General features: G+C 39.8%; 2 protein-coding genes across 3 annotated transcripts in view; one reads left to right on the forward strand and one right to left on the reverse strand.

Annotated features, from left to right (window-relative positions):
* Positions 1-5,734, forward strand: part of SPAG17 (sperm associated antigen 17) — a 184,328-nt gene extending 178,594 nt beyond the window's left edge. Inside the window, exons 47-48 of the mRNA XM_057310745.1 lie at positions 2,598-2,742; positions 5,357-5,734. Of these exons, the coding sequence (XP_057166728.1) occupies positions 2,598-2,742; positions 5,357-5,496 (285 nt within the window). The 3' untranslated portion in view covers positions 5,497-5,734. The remainder of the gene's footprint in view (positions 1-2,597; positions 2,743-5,356) is intronic.
* An 11,555-nt stretch (positions 5,735-17,289) lies between these two features.
* WDR3 (WD repeat domain 3) overlaps positions 17,290-26,056 on the reverse strand; it is a 30,181-nt gene continuing 21,414 nt past the window's right edge. For both annotated transcript variants that reach the window (XM_026483643.4, XM_026483644.4), the window contains exons 17-27: positions 25,502-25,602; positions 25,193-25,304; positions 24,912-25,046; positions 24,600-24,650; positions 23,800-23,865; positions 23,208-23,300; positions 22,691-22,738; positions 21,748-21,791; positions 19,936-20,064; positions 18,355-18,448; positions 17,290-18,049 (exon numbers count right to left, since the gene is read on the reverse strand). In XM_026483643.4, coding sequence (XP_026339428.3) covers positions 17,894-18,049; positions 18,355-18,448; positions 19,936-20,064; positions 21,748-21,791; positions 22,691-22,738; positions 23,208-23,300; positions 23,800-23,865; positions 24,600-24,650; positions 24,912-25,046; positions 25,193-25,304; positions 25,502-25,602 — 1,029 coding nt within the window. In that variant the 3' untranslated portion in view covers positions 17,290-17,893. The remainder of the gene's footprint in view (positions 18,050-18,354; positions 18,449-19,935; positions 20,065-21,747; positions 21,792-22,690; positions 22,739-23,207; positions 23,301-23,799; positions 23,866-24,599; positions 24,651-24,911; positions 25,047-25,192; positions 25,305-25,501; positions 25,603-26,056) is intronic.

A 26,056-nucleotide genomic window follows, 5' to 3' on the forward strand; every position in this document is an offset into this window, starting at 1 on the left:
AAGTGGGCTCTTTAAGTCATTCTACGCATTCAGTTTAATGATGGGTAAGTCTAATTTTTCTAGTATCATACGCAAAAGATTCCTGGTATGGGTACACTGTGTGGCTTGACATTGCGTACTGCATGTAATAGCTGTGAGACAGATCCCATGTGTAAATAGTTAAACTTCCAGCGATGGAAACTTTCCTGAAGTTCACTCATTTGTCCCAATACTAGAGTTGTATGAAAAATACCTTTTTAAAAATTAAATATGACTTGACATGCACTTGGAAAGCTGATTACCTAAAGGTATCCTGTAATAAATTCTTCTGCAAAATGAAAATTTGCTAGGAAAAATAAATATGCTATTTTTTGTATTTTATATAAATTTGGTTTGTTCTTTTGCTGTTTGCCAGAGAATATTATTTAATGACATTCTAAGAAATAGTAGTATATTAAAGTCATCAGTTGCCTCATTTCTCCAAAGAGCTCTGAAAATACCAATTTTAAAATGTCAACCCTTATTCTAACTTTATTTGCTACATTCCCCAAAATGGGGTACTTAATAAAAAATCTGTATATTGCCACTGCTTTAAATTATAATTTCAGAAACGTAGTATCAAGTAAATAAAAGTTTATAAATCTATAAATAGACAAAATATATAAAATAACATATAAAACATAATAAAATCACATTTGTAAATCTTAACATTTATTTCTTGGTCAGTGCATCATCTTAACATTCCTTCCATCTTTTCAACCAACTTTGAATGCCACTGATAGGGACAGGGGACAGGGGATGTTAAAAATGAGTACACACATAAGTTGCTCCCAGAGCTGGGAACATAGTGGAGACTCGCGATGTATGACTAAGTGACAGAATGCAGTGAGGACATCTGGTAGACACATACTTGTTCATCACAGACAGGGACACGCACAGTCTCATGGGAATACCAAGCAAGGGCATCCACTTCCATAACCAGCACACAGTGTTCACTGAGTCCCAAGACCTTAAGATAGCCACAGCTGTACATTGACCCAGAAGGTTCTGTTTGATAGGGTGCAGAATCAGTTGGCCTCTTGTTATGACTGTGCCACCAGCAGCTCAGTGTTGTTGTTGGTTAATTAACCGTCTGCACCTTGCTTTCCTCATCTGCAAAAGAAGTTGCTTGGACCCAATAATTTCTTAGTCCCTTTCAGAGCCTAATATCTTATGGTTGATAGAATAGCAGTTTGCAGGCTGCATTTCCAAACAGAAATATACTTTGGGGTTAGATCCACCAATTCATGAGTCCGTCTCTGTCACATTTCATCATTGTACTGTGTCAAGATTCCAGAAACTTCGCAACATAAAGCAAAAGCAAAAATCAAAGCAAGCTCTTCTTCCACTGTTCTGAGAAGTTAGCAATTTTTTTCATTTAAAGTAGGGGTGATGCCAAAAGCCAAAATGACTGTTGGATCAACCTTTGGAGGTACTAAAAACCCAGCATGTATTCTTTGAAGCTCACTTTCTACTATTAGGTTTTTTTATTACATTTTTTTTCCTTTTTGACAGTAAGTTTTGGCTCTGCAAAAATATAATCTATAGACTTCTCCATATGTAAATCTAACCACTGTTCAGCTTGGTTAGTTGCCAACACTGAAGGAATATGCCCAGAGCCCGGGTAGACCTGAGTGGTGGCAGGGTGCCAGCTGCCTCGTGCGGAGTGGCGTCATCCCAGCCCTGCCCTCATTGTTGGGCTCCAGGGCGAAGGGCCTGGTCCTCAGACGTGGAGAGTTGGATACCCTCCAGTAAGCAGAACTTCACAAGCACATTGTTGAAGCAGTTGAAACATCTTTCAGTTCTATTATTTATAAACTATACTGAAGAAAAAAAATATTTGTATCTAATTGCTTTCCATGTGGTGGTTTCTGAGTATTTTTTTCCAGATAATTGTTCTCAAGTCTGCTTTTTAACCTACCTCCTGGAGAGGCAGCTTAGGAACACAAACAGCTCTTTCTTTCCTGGCCAGTGTTCTCTTCAAGGAACAAGGCAAGAAGCCCGTTCCTTCCTGTGTTTCTTCTTCATTACATATCAGGTTTCTTCTTTGTTGGTCCAGACCTCTTCCATGTAGTTTTCAGACCTAAGCAGTTTTGGCATTTAAACTCATTCTGTCTCCCTCTGCTGGCTTTGTCACATCACAGGTCCTCCATTAGACACACTATAAACCAAGAGGCAGGGCAGGGAAGTTGTAGGGCTCAGGTTCTCTCCTGGTTTAGATTTACCTTTATCTACAAGGATGCGCATAGAAACCTACTGCTGACATTCAAGAGAGAGCACAACTGTGGTATTGTGAAAGTTTGCCTGCATTTCACCACCAGCACACTGACATTTTTGTCCTGAATAGCACCTGGTTGTTTTCTCCTTCAACAATTTATCCTGGTCCCATTTGCTCAATGGAATTCTACCTAACTGATCCACAAAGTGACTCTTCTAAACGCCATCACGTCAATCATTCATGAGCGCCAAACCTATAGATGAGAAAATAAGATTAGAGAGTGTAACTAGCCCAAATTCAGGTTAAAATCAAGATCTGAACCCAGATATGTCTGATTCTAAAGCTACATTGTATGCTACAGGTGGCGGCTGGTTTGCAGACGGAACTGAAGGTGGAGTTATTTGCCATGGCCGTTGGAGAGGATGGTGTCAAGGGGTCAACGCACATCTCGCACAATATTGAGATTATGACTGAACATGATGTCCTGTTCTTACCTGTGGAAGCAAATATCCTTTAAAGCTCAATTTAAGTAGTCATAAATAGAGCAAAAATTACATTTCAACAGTGGGAAACCAGAAGTCAAAATGCTATTCTCTAATCCCCTCACACCCGTACTCCCTAGCTTCATTATTAATTCTTTAAGACCATAGAGTTAAATTTCTTAGGATGAAGACTGTCTTCATTCATCTTTGTAAGCATCCAGCAAAATGCCTGTTACACAGCACATGCACAGTAACCGTGAGTTGAACTAATGCCAATGTTAATGGCTGTCTATGGTGTATCAGACAATTAGAATGGTTTTGAAAAGCAAGTCTTTGTCATCAGAACAAACTTGTAATCTTGTTAGGGAGTAGGAGATACCTTCTTATTATAAAGGAGAAATGGATATTCACAGAATCACACATACACACCTTCATGCTGGTGTCTCTTGCATATGGATACCATACAGAGATCAAGTAAACTATTATATGCAAGGTACTGTATAGAATATTTTTTTCATGTATAAAAATGACAATTGGACTCTTAAAAGACATATAATTTAGAAGCAGAAATAAAGTCTTCCCACTTGATTCCTATATCATTTTGCACTCCAGTGACATGAAGCATATAGTACTTTGTGTTGTAGTGATGTACCTATTTGGTATTTGAGCTGGGTCTTATAAAAGGCAAGCACTTTTGAGGAAAAGAGACTTCAAATAGAAAGAATGAACAAATCCACAGCAATAGGAGAGCTCCAGGTGTTGGGAAGTGTAGGAAGTTCGATTTATTGAGAACTTAGGGAATATTAGGAAACATAGTGGGAAGTTGGTTGGAATCAAGTTGTGGAAGACTGAATCCCTGCTTAAACTTTATTATATAAGCAAGAGTGAATCACTGAAGATTTCCGAACCAGTGGATGATATAATCAGAATATTTTTATAAAAATGAATCCAGTGTTATTGTGCTGGATACGCTGAAGAAGAGCACTGGACACAAATAGAAGCAAAGAGCCATTGGAAAACCACTTCAGTAAGCCAAGTGTAAGGACAGAAACTATCAAGTGGCAAAAGTGGAAGAGAGACATGGATGCGAAGACATTAGGCAGGGGAGGGGGGATGCTGTAAAATCTGAGGTGGAACCCATTGATAGGAGGAAGTAAGAGGACCTAAGATTTCAACTCCAAGGTTTTGGGCTCAAGGAATGAATCATGGATATGTGGGACTGGATCTCAATTGAGGAGTTAGAACTGGAGATGTAATCATTTTAAGCATCATCTACACAGAGGTGACGATTGAAGGTATGGGAAAGGAGCAGAGATCTGGGGTCTGTTTAGGGAGTAGGAGGAAGAAGAGGAAGCAGTGGAGACAGAGCAAGCAATTAGAAAGCCAAGAAATATCTCAGAAGCCATAGAAACAATTACAAGGAAAACATGGACATAGTTGACAGATACTATAGAGATGTCAAGGAAATTTCAGGTTTAAGTAGATTGCTAGATTTGGCTGAAGGGAATGGATCAGAAGAGAAATATTAAAAAATATGAATGAGAGGAAGTAATTAAAGCAGCAATATCTAAAGGAGATCAAGAGAATTATCAAGAACAGAGCTGAAGGGTTGGTCTTGGCAAGGGAGTGGGTGAAGATGGCTAAGGATCCAGACATTCTGAGGTGAAGGGGAAATTTAGGGGAATTTGTGTCAAATGACTGTGATTTCAGTCGAAATGGAGCTGAAAGCATCTGTCCACTTATTTCAAAGATAAGTGTCTCTAATAAACTAGGAACTGTTCTAGGCAGAGTGAACAAGAGACAAAAATCCCTGCCCTCATGTAGCTTATGTTCCAGTGGGAGGAGTCTGTACACAAAATAAGTAAAATATGGACTATAATGGTGCCAATAAGTACAATGGGGAAAAATGAAAAGTAGGAAAGGGGGTGCAGGGAGTGTTAAGGAGGATTCCGATTTAGAATGGGGTAGTCAGAAAGACCTCATTGGGGATGTGATTTTTTTTTTTTTTTTTACTATATTGATGGCAGGGTTCTTCTGTAGTGATAGAAGGAACCTAACCAAAGAGCCAGTTTTTTCCTTTAGGAATTAAATCAAGTCTTCATATCCTCTTCATACAGGTTATTGGATGCTGATCCAGAGTACCTGATCCCTGCTGCCGGTCTCAGCAATTAAGTCATTTTACATTTATGCTAATAAAGTGTCTATTCCTTGCTCATTGATTAAAGGCCACCTATCAGTTAGGCACAGATAGAGGGGGAAGAGAGTTTTATTAGATCTTTTATCTACTTCTAATGTCAGTAGTGAGACTTCATAGCCCATTTCCCAAGAACTATCCCTTCTTAAAAAAAGCATGATATCTGGATGTTGATGTGATTTGGAACCTGGTTATGGTGACTGATGGCTCCTGTAGGAAGATTAGCCACTGTCGGCAGAGAAGCATACACTGGGTGAACAGGGGAAATCCAGGAAATCAATATCCATCCTTCATTCCCTAAGCCTAGAATTCACATTGCATAGAAAAGTACCCAAAATGGAGCTAATGATGCTAGAGAAGAGGTTCTGATTCTCAAATGTTATCTGAGCTAGTATATACAAATCATTTGGTCATGAAAGTCATAGTCCTTAACATGTATTTTACCAGTTTTAACAAGTAGCAATTATGATAACAGACCAAAAGATTTTCCTCAGGGAAAAGAAAATCCCATGGTCCAGAGGACTTCAACGATTTCTTCCTCTACACTCGGAGTCTTCATGTCCCGTAAAATTTCTCAATGTTAGGTCCAGTAAGTAACAAATGGAACCTTGATCATCCACCATTCAAATGTGAGGCCTTAGACCTCATGTTTGTTCCTGTCTTCTTACATCCAGAAACCAGTAAGCCACTTAACCTGGTGGGGTGGAAATACTTGTTTCAAATAACTATAATAGCTACTCCCTTATATACATTATCATATCTAATCCTCATATTACTGAAGATAGATGTTATCTTTCCCACTTTATAAATAAGGAAAATGAAGCTCAGAGAATCCTAAGTAAATGAGGTAAAAATCTAACCTACTTCAATGTGATTCTAAAGTTCTTTTAAGCACGATTTTCAATGTTAAGCTGAACTTCCAAAAAGCAAGGGCACCAACACCAGGATGTCCTTCCGAAAATTTACAGTTAAGCCCATGGTTGTCAAACATTTTGGACACAAGATTCTTTCTGTATTCTTAAAAATTATTAAGGATCCCAAATAGTTTTCATTCATGTGGGTCATATCTATCACATTTACTAAATTGGAATTAAAGCTGGAAAACATTTTCAGTATAAAAACCATAACAACGCCAATATATTAACATCTATTTTTTAATGAAAAATAACTATTTTCCAAAACAAAAATTTATTATTCATGGGACATTGTTTTATTTTTTTACAAATTTCTTCGATGTCTGGCTTATTACAACACAGTTGGATTCTCCTGCCTGCTCTATATTCAGTCTGTCAGGATATCAGACATCACACAGCCTCTGGAAAACTCTACTGTATGCTCATGAGAGAAAAAGCTAAATAGCTTCTTGTATTAGTTTCCTAGAACTGCTCTAACAAATCTGTATTGGTTTCTTAGGGCTGCCATGACAAAGTAGCACAAACCAGGTGGCTTAAAACAACAGATATTCTCTTGTAGTTCAGGAGGCCAGAGGTCCAAAATCAAGGTGCCGGGGGAGACTGAGAATTTGTTCTATGGAGACTGAGAATTTGTTCTGGAGAACAAATTCTATGGAGAATTTGTTCTGGAGACTGAGAATTTGTTCTATGCCTCTCTCCTAACGTCTGGTGGTTGCCAGCAATTCGTGGGTGTTCCTTGGCTTATTACTACATCACTTTAATCTCTGCCTCTGTCTAAAATGGCATTCTTCCTTGTGTATATATTTCTGTCTCTCTCCTTATAAGAACGCCACTCATTAGATTTAGGGGCTACCCTAATCCTGAGTGTCACCTTCAGAGTTTCTGATAGACATGAATTTTGTGGAGACAAACCCAGTGTAATCTGCTTCTGGTCCTCCAATACTCACATCCATCCCATGTGCAAGATAAATTCATCCCATCCCAACATTCCCAAAATTCTTCACCCGTTTCAGCATTAACTCCAAACCTAAATTCTCATCAAAGTAAGCATGAACTCAAAGAGTTTCACATCTCATCCCTCTAAATCAAGTATGCATAAGACGCTGGTATTCCCTGCCTTGGTCTCCCTTCCATTGGTGGATGTGTGAAACTAGAAAACAAGCTGTCAGCTTGCAACATACGATGGTGGAAAAGGCATAGGATAGATATTTCCAAAAGGAAGAAAGTGGAAGGAATAGAGTCACTAGGCTAAAGCAAGTGTATGACACAGCAAGGCAAATTTCATGAAGTTTCAAAGCCTTAGAATAATCATTTGTGGCTTGATCTGCCCTCTGGGCCCACAGAGGCTTTGCCAGCCTCAACCTCTAGACCTTCAGAGGCCTGGGACACAGTCTTATCCTCTGGGCAGCCCATTTCCTGCTTATAGAATCCCAGAAGTCTGGAGCCTTCCTTCATCTTGTCCCATCTCTGTCCCCATCAGGCCAAACCAGCAGCATTTCTGCTGGTGTAACATTCCCTGTCAGTCTTCATGGATGTCAAGGAAATGTCTTAAGTGGTATTGTTAGACATGAGGCTTCTCCACAGATCCTTCCTGGATAACCGCACCTCTTTTCCTGGCTTCCGCTGAGATGCCTGATTGTATCCTTGGTCATAAACCTAATCTCTCAGCACACTCCCTTGGTGACTGCTCCAGAGTACACCTTAGCATTGTTTTGCAGTATGGATAGAATGTGAATTTTCGAACTCATCATGTTTTGGTTCCTTTTTGCTAACCAGTTCCTTCCTCAAATTATTTCTTTCCTCTTGCATTTTACTACAAGCAGCAAGAAACCAGGCCACATCTTCCATATTTTGCTTGGAAACCTCAGCTAAATATTCAATGTCATTGTTTACAAGTTCTACTTTAAACCCAAAAGCAGAACACAAGTCAGCCAAGGTTTCTGCCACCTTATAACTTTTCCTCCAGTATCCAACAACATGTTAATTTCTGTCTAGGGTTGCACCAGGAGCACCCTTAATGTTCATACTTCTATCAACATTTTGTTCATGTTGATAGAGATGACAGCAGCTTTCCCTGTCCCCATCGCTTCCTTCTGAGCCCTCACCAAAAGTGTTTTTAAGTCCTTACTTTTACCTGTGGTCATTTCAAGATAACCTAGACTTTTTATTTTATCACACTGCTCAAGATCCTTCCAGCCTTTACCCATTACCCGATTCCAAAGCCACTTCCACATTTTTAGGCATTTGTTCCAGTAGCACCCCACTTCCTGGTATCACTATTAGTTTCCTGAGGCTTCCATAACAAATTGCCACAAACTAGGTGGTTTAAGACAAGTTAGTTATTTTCTTGCAGTTCAGGAGCCAAAGGTCTGAAACCAAGGTAGTCAATGGCTGGTTCCTTCTAGAGGCTGAAGAATTTGTTCCTGCTTCTCTCCTAGCTTCTGGTGGTAGCCAGAGTCCTTGGTGTGCCTTGACTAATAGCTACATCACGCCAATTCATCTCTGCCTGTGGTCACGTGGCCTCCTTCCCTGTGTCTCCTTACATTGCATGCTTTTCTGGTAACAGTCACTGGATTTAGGGCCCCCTCCAATCTAGCATGAATTCATCTTATTACATTTATAAAGACCCTATTTCCAAATAAGGTCACGTTCACAGGTTCTGGGTAGACATGAATTTTTGGAGACCACTCTTCAAATTACTACAGATTTTAATATTGTTTTGAGAATATTTTGACCCTTCAAACTTCTTGAGAGGTTCTTAAGGGCCCCAAGGGTCTTAAAATATACTTTGGGAACCACTGAAATCATGGTTCATGTCAGTTCTACTCCATGACTTTTGGAAGTTACTCCAAACTGAGAAGTGGTGAAATCTGCATCACTAGCTAGACGACTCTCAAAACTACAGCACAGCTTTCGAATAGATACCTAATTCCTGTTGGCACCAATCCTATCAGAAGTAACTTCGTGAATCTGCCTAATAGGAGAAATGTCTTAAGGATGTTGCCTTTATGCCTCTGTTCATATTATCACAGAGTTAATGAGAGTGAAAGATGCCTACTGTACTTATTCCATTAAAGACAAACATCTAGTGTAAAGATTCTCTATATTGCCCAGAGCTAACAGGTGATATTTTAGTCTCTTTCTTTCCCATCCCTTCTATGTGTGTATGTGTGTACTGGAATCATTCTGTAGTTTTAGATGTTGTGTAGCTCACACTGTTAACAATAGTACCAAATCTTGTGTTTATTTTGAGTCAGTAAGCACTTCACAATAACTCTATGAAGGCAGACACTACTGTGCCTAATCTATAGATGAGGAATCCAAAGCATCACCACGTTAAGTAATTCGGTCTATAGAAGCTCTATCAGTTATGTGTTGCTATGTAACAAACTACCTGAAACTTAGTGGCTTAAGGCAAGAGACATTTAAGATCTCATAGCTTCTGTGGTTCCAGAATCCAGACAGAGCTCAGTTGGCTACTCTGGCTTAACTAGGAATGAATGTGCTTTCAGCCCACTCAGGTGGTCATTGGCAGGATGCAGTTCCTTGCCACGTGGGACTCTCCTTAGGGAATCCCACAGCAGGGCAGCTTGATTTATCAGACAAGAGCCTGAAAGTGTGAGCAAGGCAGAATTCACAGTGTTTTGTAGCCCAATCTCGAAAGAGACACCCCATTACATTTGCTGTATTCTGTTCTTCAGAAGCCAGTCACTAGGTCCTGCCCACACTCACAGGGAAGGAATTATACAAGGGCAACTTGCACTTGACCTAACAAGGGTTGGGGCCAGTGGCTGTTGGACCATGTGTGCTTGGTCCTAAAATCACATGAGAACTGCTCGAAGCCCACATTTCAGAAATAGTGACAGGACTTAGAATATAAGGTGATGTTACTCCTAAGAACCTGTCTCATTTTAAAACTTAGGAACTTAAATTGTGAGGAAAGGAGGCAGATTGTGGATAGTGTATGTAGGCCAGGTGGCTTCTTCCTGAGTTCGTGGCTGGCCTGGAAAGACTACACTGAGCAGGCTCACCAATTGTGCTGGTAGGTAAGTGGAACCCTAGATACAGTATTGGGCCCGACGATAGACACCAATGCACTGTCCTACGTCATCTGCCAGATTTAGAGATTTCGGGAGAGCTATGACTTAGGACACTTGAACTGAGACACAGTTTAATAACTAAGTACACCAAGCACCTAACTTTCAGCCAGGGAATCTCAAAACGGTTAAGCATTTCTTCTTTACATAGAGACGTATATAAATATTTGAAAGCTCAGATGTTATATTCCCAATAAACCATTCATGAGGCTTTCCTTTATGGCATCACCAGCTTCTACAGGTAACACTGAATGATTTGTAAGATATATTACTCATTACATGGTTCCTGTACTAAGGATTATACCTAGCCAATGGCTGGCTAAGCCAGTAAATGCTGACTTAATGACTAGAAACTGGCTTGGCTTAAAATTTTTAAATTTATTTTTTTAAAAAAGATTTTATGTATTTATTATTTTTATAGAGAGAGAGCACAAGCGGGGAGGGGCTGAGGGAGAGGGAGAAAGAATCTAAGCAAACTCTGCAGAGCGTGGAGCCCAACGAGGGGCTTGATCCCACGACTGTGAGATCACGACCTGAGCCGAAATCAAAAGTCAGATGCTTAACCAACTGAGCCATGCAGGTACCCCTAAAATTTACTTTTTAACTGACTGGTTAACCTCAAACCTTTAGGCTTAAGGAGTTTCAGTATTTTGACCAAAAGTTGGAGCTCAGTTACTTCCTATATACATCATTTCATCTGTCATAAACTCTCCTCTTTAATTTGTGTAATACCTACCAAACAGAAACACCTTTAAATCCCCTGCTACTGTTCATCTTAACTGATGGCAAAGCTATGGGAAAGCAACACTTTTAAATACAAGTAGAGTACCCTCCTGACTTTGTTTTGGTTTGGAAAACATCAAAAACGTTAATGGGAAATGCTGCAGTTTCCTATGTTCTGATGAACATTTTCAAGAAGCAGGGGTGCCTGGGTGGCGCAGTCGTTAAGCATCTGCCTTCGGCTCAGGGCATAATCCCGGTGCTCTGGGATCGAGCCCCATATCAGGCTCCTCCGCTAGGAGCCTGCTTCTTCCTCTCCTGCTCCCCCTGCTTGTATTCCCTCTCTCACTGGATGTCTCTCTCTGTCAAATAAATAAATAAAATCTTAAAAAGAAAAAAAAAAGAAGCAAAAACATATAGATCCAGCCTTTGTTCATTCAGGAATTAGGATATTTTTCAATAAGTAACTAACTCCTTTCCTTAGTAGCAGGAACAGATGTTTAAAGAAAAAGCTGCTTCTTTGGACTAGAAGCACCTAGAATCCACCGTATTAGGTCTTTTCTTACCTTTTTGTACTTAAGCCTCAGGAACTCTAAGATAAAATAATCTTTACTTATATTCTGTGCAATGAATAACACCACCATGTTCCTTACTTTACTTCAGTGACTGTGTTGTTATGGTCAGGAACAGTACTAGACTTGTGGTTAGGGACCCTCAGATAACCATACAAGAACTGCAGCTCTGAGACTGGCAAGAAAATGGTGGCACCACAACAGAGCACCTTAAATGAAATGGACAAATTCACAGGACACCAACCACTGAAACTGACTCAAGAAGACAGAGAGAGAGAAAGGAAGATGGCGGTGGAGTAGGAGGACCCCCAGGTTCATCTTGTCCAACAAACACAACTAGATAATGATAAAATCAGCATAAATACCCCAGAAATTGACCTTAAGACTGACAGAACAAGCTCCACAGCTAAAAGGAGAGAAGAGGCAACATCAAAGAAGCTGGAAGTAAGGAGATGTGTTTTAGGGGAGAAGCGGATCATGGTTGTTATGGAGGGGAGGGAGCCATAGTCGTGAAGGGCAAGATAGAGGTGCAGCTAGGGGAACACACCAGGAGAGTATTTCCTGAAAGCCATTGGCTTGGAAAATGAGAAGGGCTTAATTTCGTAAGTTCTTGCAACCAATGGGGCTTAAAGCCTAGAGTTTTAAAGGTCAGTGGGACTGGCTGGGATAGAGCCCAGGGGGCACTGTGCTGCTCCAGAAGAGAAGGCAGGCAAACAATCTGGGGGTAGACAGCATGGAAAAAGCCATCTGAAAAAATGCCTGGGACATGGGAGGTGGGGGGAGGGGATTATCAACACTGAGAGACATCTCTCTGGGAACAAAGGAAACATACCACTCCTCAGGATAAACACAGAGCCACCAGAAGGAAGCAGCTCAGCACTGACACTGGCTGCCTAACTTGCTTACAACAAACCCCACACTCCTGTGCTCCGGCAGGACTGCCTTCTTAGTCAAGCTTGCCTCAGTCTCAGCGTGGTGGGCTTCTACCCCAGAAGACCAGCACAAACCCTTGCCCACCCTGCATCTCCCCACCAGAGAGTTCTGCAGGGCCTCGGTTCTGGTGGAAGTGGTGTCAGGACTCATTTCATAAGCAGACCAGAGCACACTTAGTTAAAACTCACCACATTCAGGCCAGGGACCTACAGCAGGCAAGGAGAGCCTCTGCAGATAACTGGCTTAAAAGACAACAGCAGAGTGCAGGCAGCACACACTGGAGACACTCCCTGAAGCACCAGGTTCTGGGCACTCCATGACCTCTTTTTCATAAAGGCCATTACTTACAGGAGCCAAAAACATAACTGGCTTTTCTAAACACAGAAAAAGGCAGAGACTAGACAAAATGCCAAGATGGAGTAATTTATCCCAAATGAAATAACAAGATAAGGCCATGGCCAGAGATCAAAGTAAAACAGATATAAGTAACATAACTGATGGAGAATGTAAAGCAACAATCATAAGGATACTCACTGGGCTTGAGAAAAGAATAGAAGACATCAGTGAGACCCTTACCACAGAGATAAAGGAGTTAGAAAAGAATCAGAAATAAAGAATGCAATAAATGAGATTGGAAACAGGCTTGATGCAATGAAGAGCAGGCTGGAAGAAGCAGAGGAATAAATTAGTGAACGAGAAGACAAAATAATGGAAAATAGTAAAGCTGAAAAAAAAAGAAAAAGAAGAATTATGGAACATGAGAATAGACTTAGGGAACTCAATGACTCCATCAAATGTAATAATATTCATATCACAGGTGTCCCAGAAGAGGAAGAGAGAGAAAAGGGGGCAGAAAATTTATTTCAAGAAATAATAGCAGAAAACTTCCCCATCTGGGGAAGGAAACAGATATCTAGATCCAGGAGGCACAGAGAACCCCCATCGAATCAACAAAAGCAGGTCAACACCAAGACATGTTGTAATTAAATTTGCAAAATATAGTGATAAAGAAAAAAATCTTAAGAGCAACAAGACAAAAGAAGTCCCTAAATTACAAGGAAAAACCCATAAGGCTAGCTGGAGATTTTTCAACAGAAATTTGGCAACCCAGAAGAAAGTGGCATGATATATTCAAAGCACTAAATGGGAAAAATCTGCAGCCAAAAATACTCCATCCAGCAAAACTATCGTTCAGAATAAAAGAAGAGAAAGAGCTTCCCTGACAAAAATGAAAGGACTGCATGACCACTAAACCAGCACTGCAAAAATTAAAGGGGACTCTGAGTGCCAAGGAGAGACCAAAGGTGACAAAGATGAGAAAGGATCAGAGAAATTCTCCAGAAATGACAAAATAATAAAATGGCAAAAAATACATGTTTATCAATAATTACTTTGAATGTAAATGGACTAAACACTCCAATCAAGACACAGGTCATCAAAACAGATAAAAATAAAAGACTCCTCTATATGCTGCCTATAAGAGACTCATTTTAGACCTAAAGACACCTGCAGATTGGAAGTGAGGGGGTGGAGAGAAATATTTATCATGCAAATGTATGTCAAAAGAAAGCCAGAGTAACAATGCATCTATTGGACAAACTAGACTTGAAAACAAAGACTATAAAAACAGACAAAGAAGGGTACTATATAATCATAAAAGGGACAATCCAATAAGATTTAACAATTGTAAATCTTCATGCCCCCAAGTTAGGAGAACCCCAATATATAAAACCATTAATAACAAACATAAAGGAACTATATGGATAATAACACATAATACTAGGGGACTTTAATACCCCACTTACATCAATGGACAGATCATCTAAACAGAAAACCAACAAGGAAACAATGGCTTTGAATGATTCACTGCACCAGATGGACCTAACAGATATATTCAGAACATTCCATCCTAAAGCAGCAGAATACACATTCTTTTCAAGTGAACATGGAACATTCACCAGAACAGATCACATATTAGGTCACAAAACAGACTTTAATAAATACAAAAAGACTGTGATCACACCATGAACTTTTTCTGACCACAATGCTATGAAACAGGAAGTCAACCACAAGGAAAAATCTGGAAAGACCACAAATACATGGTTAAACAACATACTACTGAACAACGAATGGGTTAACCAGGAAATCAAAAATACATGGGAACAAATGAAAATGAAAATTTAACAGTCCAAAACCTTTGGGATGCAGCAAAAGCGGTCCTAAGAAGGAAGTACATAGCAATATAGGCCTACCTCAAGAAGCAAGAAAAATTTCAAATAAAGAACCTAACCTTACACCTAAAGGAGCTGGAAAAATAACAACAAATGAAGCCTAAATCCAGCATAAGGGAAGTAATAAAAATTAGAGCAGAAACAAGTGATATAGAAACTAAAAAAACCAATAGAACCAATCAATGAAACTAGGAGCTGGTTCTTTGAAAAAAATCAATAAAATTGATAAATCTCTAGCCAGACATATCAAGAAAAAAAGAGAAAGGACTCAAAATCACAAGTGAGAGAGGAGAAACAACAATTATGAGAATACTATAAAAAATCATATGCCAACAAACTGGACAACCTGGAAGAAATGGATAAATTTCTAGAAACATATAAACTACCAAAACTGGAACAAGAATGAAAAACTTGAGCAGACTGATAACCAACAAACAAAAGTCCAGGGCCAGATGGCTTCACAGGGGAATTCTACCAAACATTTAAAGAATTAATACCTATTCTTCTCAAGCTGTTCCAAAAAAAATGGAAGAAGGAAAACTTCCAATTCATTCTATGACACCAGCATTATCCTGATACCAAAACCAGATAAAGAGTCCACTAAAAAACAGAACTATAGGCCAATATCCCTGATGAACATGGATGCAAAAATTCTCAATAAAATACTAGCAAACCAAATCCAACACTACATTAAAAGAACTATTCACCACAATCAAGTGGGATTTATTCTTGGGCTGCAAGGGTGGTTCAACATACTCACAAATCAATCAACGTGATACACCACATTAATAAAAAAAAGGATAAGAACCATATGAGCCTTTCAATAGATGCAAAAAAAGCATTTGACAAAGTACAACATCAATTCATGATAAAAACCCTCAACAAAGTTTACAGGGAACATATTTTAACATAATAAAGACCATATATGAAAAACCCACAGTTTAATATCATCCTCAGTGGGAAAAACTAGAGCTTTTCCTCTATGGTCAGGAACACGACAGGGATATCCACTCTCACCACTTTTATTCAACATAGTACTGAAGTCCTAGCCACAGCAATCACACAACAAAAAGAAATAAAAGGCATCCAAATTGGCAAGGAAGAAGTCAAACTTTCACTCTTTGCAGATGACATGATACTCTATCAGAAAACCTGAAAGACTTCACTAAAAAACTGCTAGAACTGATACACAAATTCAGTAAGGTTGCAGGATACAAAACCAATGTACAGAAACCTGTTGCATTTCTATACACCAATAACAAAGCAGAAAGAGAAATCAAGAAATCGATCGTTTACAATTGCACCAAAAAAAGATACCTAGGTATGGTACTGACACAAAAATAAACACACAGAACAGAACAGAAAACCCAGAAAAAATCCCACAACTATATGGTCAATTAATTTTCGACAAAACAGGAAAGCATATCCAACGGGAAAAAGATGGTCTCTTTAACAAATGGACAGAAACATGCAAAAGAAAGAAACCGGACCACTTTCTTACACCAAATATAAAAATTCAAAATTCCTAGTGAGACAGGAAACCATCAAAATGCTGGAGGAGAACACTGACAGTAACCTCTCTGACATCGGTCATAGCAACTTCTTTCTGGATATGTCTTCTGAGGCAAGGGAAATAAAAGCAAAAATAAACTATTGGGACTACATCAAAATAAATAGCTTCTGCATAGTGAAGGAAACAGTTGACAAAACTAAAGGGCAACCAACAGAATGGGAGAAGATAATTGCAATTGACCTATCTGATAAAGGGTTAGTATCCAAAATATATAAAGAACTTATCAAATTCAACACCCCAAAACAAATAGTCCAATTAAAAAATGGGCAGAAGACATGAATAGTTTTCCAAAGAAGACCTACAGATGGCCAACAGACACATGAAAAGATGCTCAATATCACTTACCATCAGAGAAATGCAAATCAAAACCACAATGTGGTTTCTCACACCTGTCAGAATGGCTAAAATCAACAACACAAGAAACGTGTTGGCGAGGATGCGAGAAAGGGGAACCCTCTTGCACTGTTAGTGGGAATGCAAACTGGTCCAGCCACTCTGGAAAACAGTATGGAGCTTCCTCAAAAAATCAAAAACAGAACTACCCTATGATCCAGCAATTGCACTAGGGGGTATTTACCCAAAGGATACAAAACTACTAATTCAAAGGGATACATGCACCCTGATGTTTATAGCAGCATTACCTACAATAGCCAAATACGGAAACAGACCGAGTGTCCATCGACTGATGAATGAATAAAGAAGATGTGGTGTACACACACACAATGGAATTTTACTCAGCCATAAAAAAGAATGAAATCTTGCCCTTTGCAATGATGTGGATGGAGCCTGCTAATATAATGCTAAGCGAAGTAGGTCAGTCAGAGAAAGACAAATGCCATATGATTTCACTCATATGTGAAATTTAAAAAACAAAAGAGAAAAGGGGAAAAAAAGAGACAAACCAAGAAAAATGGCCTCTTAACTACAGAGAACAAACTGATGGTTACCAGAGGGGTGGGGGTGGACTAAACAGGTGATGGGGATTAAGGAGGGCACTTGTGATGAGCACCGGATGTTGTATGGAAGTGTTGAATCAATGTGCTGGACGTGTGACTCTAATATTACACTGTATATTAACTAACTGGAATTTAAATAAATCTTTTAAAAAAAACAACAAAAAAAGACAACACCGAAATCTGCACAGACCTGCAACGAAGTTGGAGCAGTAACTTAAAAACTTCCCATAAAGAGCAGCCAGGCCCAAAGGAATGTGTCCATTTCTTCTATGTGTCCATGTCTTCTAAAATATTCCCACCTCCCCAAATTCTTACCATGCAAGTACATATGTATTTATGTATGTGTATGGTATTAATCACCCAGAAGCCCAGCAAGACACCTCAGCTTGACTACACTTTAATTAGAAACATTATTTAGAGAAGTAGAAACAATTAGCAATTAGATATTTTTATATACAGATATAACCACCTCTAAGAGGTGAAGTTGAAGGAGGGTGTTTTAGAGAATTTTTATGGTCCTTTTCAGCTCTGTAAGTCCAAGACTCTGCATTTAATGGGAGAGGGCAATCAATTGTGCACCTGATAGTCTCTGTACGAGCTAAAACGGAATACAAAGAGTAACACATTAAATCTTCTGTTATCACAGAAATAAGAAAAAGTTTTGAAATGTTCATTTCAGCTCTAGTCAAACAACTAGTAAAAAATAAAAGTTCGTTGTTCTCTGCTAGACTAAAATGGGAACAACTACTGAAGGGCTCAACCTTCGAGGGCACAGAAAGATTTTAAACTATCAGGCCTTAAGTCCAAGAAATGGCGCCCACAGTCCCGCACTGGGCATTTCCTCAGGCAAAGCTGGGAACCACATCCTGACATCTTCTGTAACACAGTGAGCTTTGTTACTGGGTTATTTTCAAGTTGACACCAATTCCACGGCTTAGTTTAGAAGTCCTTTTAAATAAAAAGAAAAGGGCACCATATTTGTGTTCTAAGTATATGTTAAAATTAGCTTCTCCCTCTTTTTCCTCTTCCTCTTCTTTTCTTCCAACTGGCTGGTCGCATCAGCAAAAAACATAACTTCACTTTTTGCCTCACATTCCCTCTTGAGATATTCCAGACCTGCCATGTTGAAGCCGATAACATCCTGGGGGGTGGGGGTAGAAGAAAGATTAAACGACCTTTCTCCCACTTCAGTTCAATACAGCAGCAAATACGAGTCAGGAGAACCAATGCTTCAGGTGTTCTTACTCATCCCTCCTTGTCTAAGGTCTTTCTGGTTTTGTTTTGTTTTCTTCTCTCTACTCCTACGAGCTCCAACGAAAATCTTATCTCAAATACCGATATGTGTCTGGTTAATACCACCAAAGACAAGCACAGCTCACTATGCTACTTCCAAGTCACACACATGCCAGGACTTCCTCGTTACTGTACTTCTACAAGGATACCTACCCGGACTTGGCTGACTTTTGAAATAGTTGTTTCCTTCAACTTTTCAATCACTGGCACAAGCATTTGGTTACTAGTGATCTGCCCGAAGTGAATCCTAACAGAAAAACAAAACGGTCACATTACAAAGAGAGGTGGTTCCGGCTCTGTTCACCCCTTCTAGAAAAGCAGATAATATCAAAGTAAAAAACAAAACAACCCCCCCCAAACAGAAAAAGATCCATTTTACCATATCATCATGGCAGTACAGAAATGCTTCTGGCAAAGCATAGCTAAAGATGTTTCTTCCCTGCCACTCAGTTTTACCTGATGTCAATTTTAACACAACTATTATAAAAGTTATGACACATTCAACTTGTTTGCAAAGCTGGCTCTTTTCGCAGAGTATTTTACGGAAAGCTCAAGAGAGAAATGAGCACTCGAAGAAATACTAACTCAACAAAGGTTTATTAATATTTCTAGTGAAGCCACAGCAAAAAAAGAGTCACTGATCAGTCAGACTCTGACTTCGGGTACCAAGATGACGTCCATGAACCCACGCTCCTTGGTGCGGACCCTCAAGCTCACCCATGGGCTGCCACAGCTACCTGTATGGCACTCCCCATCTATGAGCCCCTGATATGCCAGAAGCACTCATGGTGTCGCACTTACAATCAGTAACCCTGATTTCAATAGTACAGATGCCATAGAGACTCAACAATGTTGAGTACCAATTTAAGGCCTCGGGACTTGCCCCAAATTATAAATATGGCAACAGAATACTATAAACATGTCACTGTTCTTCTTTTGCTACTATCTTGATGGAATAAAAGGAACAGAGGATTAAGAAGCATGAAAATAGATCAAATACCATTCATTAAATATACCTGTCTGTGTGTTGTTGTTTTTTTTTTAACTATTTGGTATTAGCTGACCAGTTTGTATTTTTCTTCATAACAGCATTTTAAAGAGTGTTGAATCTCCCTGTATCTGTTCTCTGCTGTAACAGCTGGAGACTGAGGGGCAGAGAGCAGGATTCAAGAAGAGTATATTCTTAAACTCTTGTAAATATATTCTGCTCAATTACACATTAAGAGGACCTGTTTATATTTAAGAATAATAAACATATTTTCTTTGTTTCTTCCCTCCCTCCACGTATGCCCTTACTTTTCCATTTGTTTCTATAGAGACCTGAAAAATAAAGGCACCATTCCTTACGATGCTGTTATGAGGACAAAACTAAAGCATTTTGCTTACACAGTTAAAAAGCTACCACAAACGAGACAAACTGGCCAGTCAGTAATGGGCTCTCAGCAAAAAGACAAGGAGCAGAGCTATTGCAACGTGGAGACCTATGCTTATGCAAGCTTCCCTGAGCGATGCTCTGTCTTGTGACTTAGAAGAGACGGGCCATCACTCTCCTTGTTTAAGGACAAGACTGATTCCACAGGATAACAATTTATGTCACACAACAATGAAATCCTGTAACCACCTCTCAGTCTGAAACATCAGATTTCTTAATCCCAGAGTGTTGATACCATCCGTTCAAGTAGCACCGGAGCAGTTAGGCCGAGCAGACACAGTATTCTCTGGAAAGGCTGTTACCTGAGCAGAAAGAAGAGGCACCTACACAGGAGTTCAATATCAGAGCCCAGCTGGATGAATTCATTAAAGAGCTTAAGGATGTCCGGGACGTAAGAAAAAGGTAGCACAAGCAGAGACTCTTCCAGCTCACTGAGGAAGAAGGGAAGAAGGAAAAAGACATTAAAAATGCCACATTTCTCGACATGCTCAATTTTGAAATCTTTTATTATTTTTTCCTCCTGCTTTTATATTTGAACAGATCTTACCCATTCAGGGCTAAATTAACTATTCATCTATATTCTGAATAGTTCCCTCTTTTCAATTTTTTTTTTGTATTTAATATTTTAATCTATTTGATGCATTCTGTCCATGGCGTGATAGGAAAATATAACTTTGTGGTTTTTGTTTTTGTTTTTTTTTTTTTTTGAGAAATAACTAATTTCTCCAGTCTTTTGTTGACTATTCCACCTTTATATGATACTTCTTTCTGCCATACATTGAAACATATGAGATCCTGTTTCAGGGCTTTCAAGTGTGTTTTAATGATTGATTCTGACAACAATCCTGTAGTATTTTAGTTTCGCTAATTTTATAGCTTTTTAATCCAGGAGAAAAGCTCTCGCTTGTTTTCTTCTGGTTTGTTTTGTTTTACTTTTCTTGAACTAGTTCTAGTATCATTTCATCAACTCCAATTCCAAATCTCAAGAGGACTTCAACTGGACTCACAAAGCTATAAACTAGTTTAAAAAACAAACAAACCTAAATCTTTAGAACACAGAATCTTCCTTTCTAGGAATGCACAACACTTCAATTAATTTAGTTTTACATTTCTCCAGGGAAGTTTCATCATTATCCTCAGATAGGTCTGTTTATTTCTTGTTGTAAGGGACAGATTTAGATATTAAGAACTGTTATGAAAATAACTTTCAGTAGGCCAAACTCCTAAGTAAAATCCAAAGGTAAATCACAAACAAGAAACAGTATTTTTAAAATATATGACAAAAGATACAAAGCATTCTTAAAAACCAGTAAGAAACTACTGAAGGGTACAAGAAAGGATAAGTAATTACAAATTCACAGAAAAAAACACAAATGGCCAACAAAGATAAAACTTTTGTTTCATTAATAATCAAAAGAAATTAAAAAATACAATACAACCCGTGGCCTTTGAACTAGCAAAGAATTTTTTAAAGCCTGGCCAAAATCACTACAAGCTTTCTGGAAAGTCATTCAGCAACGCAGACCTTTAAAAAGCTGATGCCCGCTGATCAGTTATTGTTATGCGACGACAAAGATTCCTATGTAAAGGTGTTCACCGAAGCAGTACTGATTAATAGCAAAAAACAAAAGGAAATCCAATAGTAATTTCCTACAATGGAATGTTTTGACATAATTCAATGAATGCATTTTTGAAGAATATTAGTAACTTGAGCAAATGCTCACGAAATACTCCGTGAAAAAGAACAGGATATAAAATCATATACACAGGATTCCAATTGTGTATATACACAAAAAATAAGTCAAAGGAAATATACAACCAAAAAAGGTTCCCAGTTGGTCCTTGTGACCGACAACAGATGATTTCATTACCTAGAATATAAAGTAGGACTACCCTTCATTTGTCTCTATAAGTATCTCCCTTCATACTTTAGGAGGAGCCTCCTAGTTCTGCTTCAGGACATTATAATATACTACTTTCACCAAAATGCTGACATAATTAAACCTATAAGGAAAATAACCATCGATTATAACTTCTGTTTATCTCATGGTCAGACAGGCATTCGATACATGCTGTTAGCTGACAAATTACAGTCGTCGTACACTGGGACTCACCTCGACTTAATTCCTTTAAAAATCTCCAACACGTAAGCCGAAGGCTGTAAACGAAGCGTAAGAGCCTTAGTGATACTCTATCTCGGTTGGTTGCTACTGAAGCTCCTACTTCCCATCTCCTAAAAACCAGGGATCCCACTCACAGGAAAAACAGCGTTCTAAGATGGCAACACATGCACGGGCTGAGTTTGTCCCATGTGGGTTCACAGCCCAGCTCCACCACTCCCAAATCTGTTCTCTTCTATTTGTGAGTCAGGCCAATTTCCCATCTGTAAATTGAGGCTATACTGACTGACATGATGCCCGTAATGAATGACACATGCGAGTAAAGTACTAAGTAACTGGAGACTGCTACGTAAGCATACATCTCTCTCTCTCTCTCCTTCTTTAGCTGACTTATATCAACTTTTCCTCCAAAAACCTCAATTTCAAAGTTAATTTAGACGAACAGAATCTTCAGACAGCTTTGGATACTGAACATAAATAAGCACTAGAAAATATGAGAATGTGGGACGCCTGGGTGGCTCAGCTGGTTAAGCGTCTGCCTTTGGGTCAGGTCATGATCCCAGGGTCCTGGGATCGAGTCCCTCATTGGGCTCCTTGCTGAGCAGGAAGCCTGCTTCTCCCTCTCCCTCTGCCTGCTGCTCCCCTTGCTTATAAGCTCTTTCTCTCTCTCTCGCTGACAAATAAATAAAATCTTAAAAAAAAAAAAAAAATATGAGAATGCCAGTCCAATCTGACCAAAACGGATGACTGAGAAGTTACACTAAAACGGTCCTTTTAAAATGCTCAATACCCTGGAGGACAGAGAGGATGTTAATGACAAAGTATTTCCCAACACATCCAGCCTCAAATCATGCCTCAGCACTTCCTACTGTCCCTCTCTTGTCCCTGAAAGTAACCTCTGAGTAACCAAGGAGGAACTGGTAGACGCTCTACTCACAGAGATATTGCCATAAGCCATCAGGATGGGGTTGACGGGAAGAGGAACCTGTGAAGAAATCATTAGATCAAGTCGTTATAAAACAAGACTTTGACAATGCTTGTCACAGGCAGGGCGACGACAGCACTCTACAGCTCTGAAAAGGGAGACCCTACAAACTGAAAGAATATGCAAGAATTATCAGGCCTTTTAGTTTCCATAGCGCTAATGAGTTCAGGAGACAGAATTCATCTAGAAATCTGTAACGACTGTGGTGCATCTGAAACCAGAGCAGGAGCAGGAGTTTCTGCTCCATAGGCTGAGCACCTCAGTCTGGGATTTCTTCCCCCTCACTTTTTATGAAGACCCAGCTCCCCCCTTCCCAGTCCCTCAACTCCTTTCTGATACTTGAATTAGAAAAGGCTCTATTACATTTATGTCATTTCCTGACCTGAGTCAGTAAGAGCCACAGCAATGGTGTTCTCAGGAATTCCATGGATACATGTTTCTCAGAGTGTGACTCCATGGACTATCTCACCTCTTTCCCTGCAGCTTTACAAATGGCTTTATGTTCCTTCCTTTTTGCAGTCTCCTCTCGGTATAGCTCAACAGCCTCCATGATCCTCTCAGCCTACGTGGATGGTGACAAAGGAGAGAAGTCATCGCCACACGCCCCACAGCCTGGAACCCTGCAACTGGAAAGCCTGACTAGAAAAGTACCAACTAGCCTGAATCAGTTTAATAAACGTGTGCCAAGAGAGTGCCGAACAGCATGTGATGACGTTTCTCGTGTTCTTCTGTTTAATTTACAGGGAGGAGACGGAGTGTCTTGGGTTTAGGTGAGGTGGTATATGTGTGCACACATGGAGTAGGCAGCTCCCAGGACCCTTGAGGGGTGCTGCTTCCAGGAGATTGAACTTTCCTTTCTAGAAACCGTGTGCCGACTCAGCACAACTCCTGTCCTTGGTTACAAAGGAGGATAACAGAGGTCCTGAGCTCCATCTATGAATTTCATCAACTTTTTGCCACAAAAGGGCTACCTGGTTGATAAAAACTTTACCAAAAAGTTGGGATCCTCCTTAAAAACGTATATAACTATAGATACAGATACAAAATGTATATCAACTTACTGCTTTGACTGTTTCAATAGTTTTCTTTCCAGTAAAGTAATTGTCACCTTGAGTCTCTCCTGGAACCTGCCAGAAAAAAAGAGATCCTTGACAATATTGTTGACAGGCACTAAAGAACCAATAAATTCATCTTATATCCAGAAAAAGAATAGGCATCACTATGTTATGGTAATGGTGACATGGTGCTAACAATTACCATTAATGAAGTACTTAGTGCTAGACACTATTAAGTATTTTATATTATCGTAAGAATATCCTACTCTCGAAAAGTATAAAGAGAATGCCCAATTTCTAAAAAATTTTTTGATTTTTACTTTTGTTCTATGATTCTCTGAAGCCTCCTCTAAAAAAAAAAAAAAAAGCCAGAATTACAAACTTCCAATATTGAATTTGGTTGGTCATTTGTCCCACATAATCAGGATATATAGTTGAATCAAACAGGACTATACAGATTGCTTACCACATCAGCTGGTGATGACTTTGTTATCTGGTCCCAATTCTAATTTTACCAGAAATTCTTGAAAAATTTTTTTTTTTAAAGATTTTATTTATTTGACAGAGATAGAGACAGCCAGCGAGAGAGGGAACACAAGCAGGGGGAGTGGGAGAGGAAGAAGCAGGCTCATAGCGGAGGAGCCTGATGTGGGGCTTGATCCCATAACGCCAGGATCACGCCCTGAGCCGAAGGCAGACGCTTAACCGTTGTGCCACCCAGGTGCCCCAGAAATTCTTGAAATTAACGTAAATTCCAGGAAGATATTTACAGGGCTCAAACTCAGGGTCCCCAAAAATTTACTTACTACTGGTTGGTCTTCTTTGGCCACACTCTCCTCATATTCTGCTTCCCTTTGCTGCCAAGAGACAGATATAAATTAATCTGGAAGAAAAAACATGGTCTCTACATGAAGTGAAAGGAGACAGTGAAAAGCTGCCTCTTTCAAAATGCAATCCCCTAATGGGATCTCCACCTCTGTGTGCTGCTGAAATGGTTGACAGTGGTGTTGAAAACCTCTCCGGGAGGTGCCTGGATGTGCACTGGCAGAGGGGTGGCCCCACTAGACAGAACCAGACACCCACCCACCAGCACATTCTGTATAAGCCCGAGTCCTTACCATTTCCCTTTCTTCCTCAAGAATAAGAGGCTCCCTTGTTCTCTCCCAAAGTCTCAGAGATTTGTCATGCGACGATGACACAACATAGTCTCCACTGGGGCTTACGGCCAAGCACCAGATTTCCTGGTGGTGCCCCTGGAGAAAGAAGACACAAAAACAGAAACCCTGAGAAGGAACACCTTATTCCTTAACTGAAACCTGCTCTATCCGAGTGGGAAATCAACGTTTGGTCTTAAAAGTAGTTCTGAAGTACTGAGCAAGCAAAGCAGGCAAGAGGTCACCTCCAGAGTCTGTATGTGTTCAAATTTGTCCGCATCCCACTGCTTAATCTTATGGTCCTTCCCAGCGGTGAAGAAGAGGTGGGACTTGGGCACGAACTGTAGGTACATCACACTGAAAAGTGAGAAAAGTGATCAAATGTCACCAAATTCCACATTAGTGAGGAACCTCATACACAGTTTTGAAGAGCTCGTTGTAGCATGCCTGGTTATATTTTAGAATTTTAAGTTTATGACTGAACAGACACAGACGCTCAAGGGAGATGACACGTATAGGACTCAAAGGGACATCTCTGAAAAGACTACACCTACCTATCATCGTGGGCAAAGAGAGACTTGTGGCAGTCCCCAAAATCCAAACCCCAGATTTTCACATTCCTGTCAGCAGAGCCCGTTGCTATTAGTGCTCCATCCTACGAGGAAAAGACGGGAACCATTACTTTACCTGATTATCAGAAACTCTACGGTTAGATAAAGCAAGCCTAACCAGAACATTAAGTCCATTTCTTTCAGAAACATTAAAATCAATACCAATCATCTCTATTAAGAGCACCTATTTCTTTGCTTTTACCTAAGATTTCCTGAAAAAGCTTGCTGAATGAAGGCTCCAGAGTTTTTGTACTGCTACAGGGCGGTACTGCGCCCTGGTATCTGTTACCTACTTAACTTCCTCAGATAGGAAGAGGACTCACTCATCTCTGTCACAGGATTTGGGTGAAGAGGGAAGGAGGAGGAAAGGAGAGTCTGAGGAAGAACCTACTAGAATGTTTGTGACCCAGCCTTTTATCCCACGTTCTCTACCTCTATTACCTTTCCTATGTCAACGCCTCATTCGAATAGTCGTCAGCATAACAAGACCACCAGAAA

The sequence above is a fragment of the Ursus arctos genome, unplaced genomic scaffold, assembly GCF_023065955.2.
Source record: "Ursus arctos isolate Adak ecotype North America unplaced genomic scaffold, UrsArc2.0 scaffold_12, whole genome shotgun sequence".
Lineage (NCBI taxonomy): Eukaryota > Metazoa > Chordata > Mammalia > Carnivora > Ursidae > Ursus > Ursus arctos.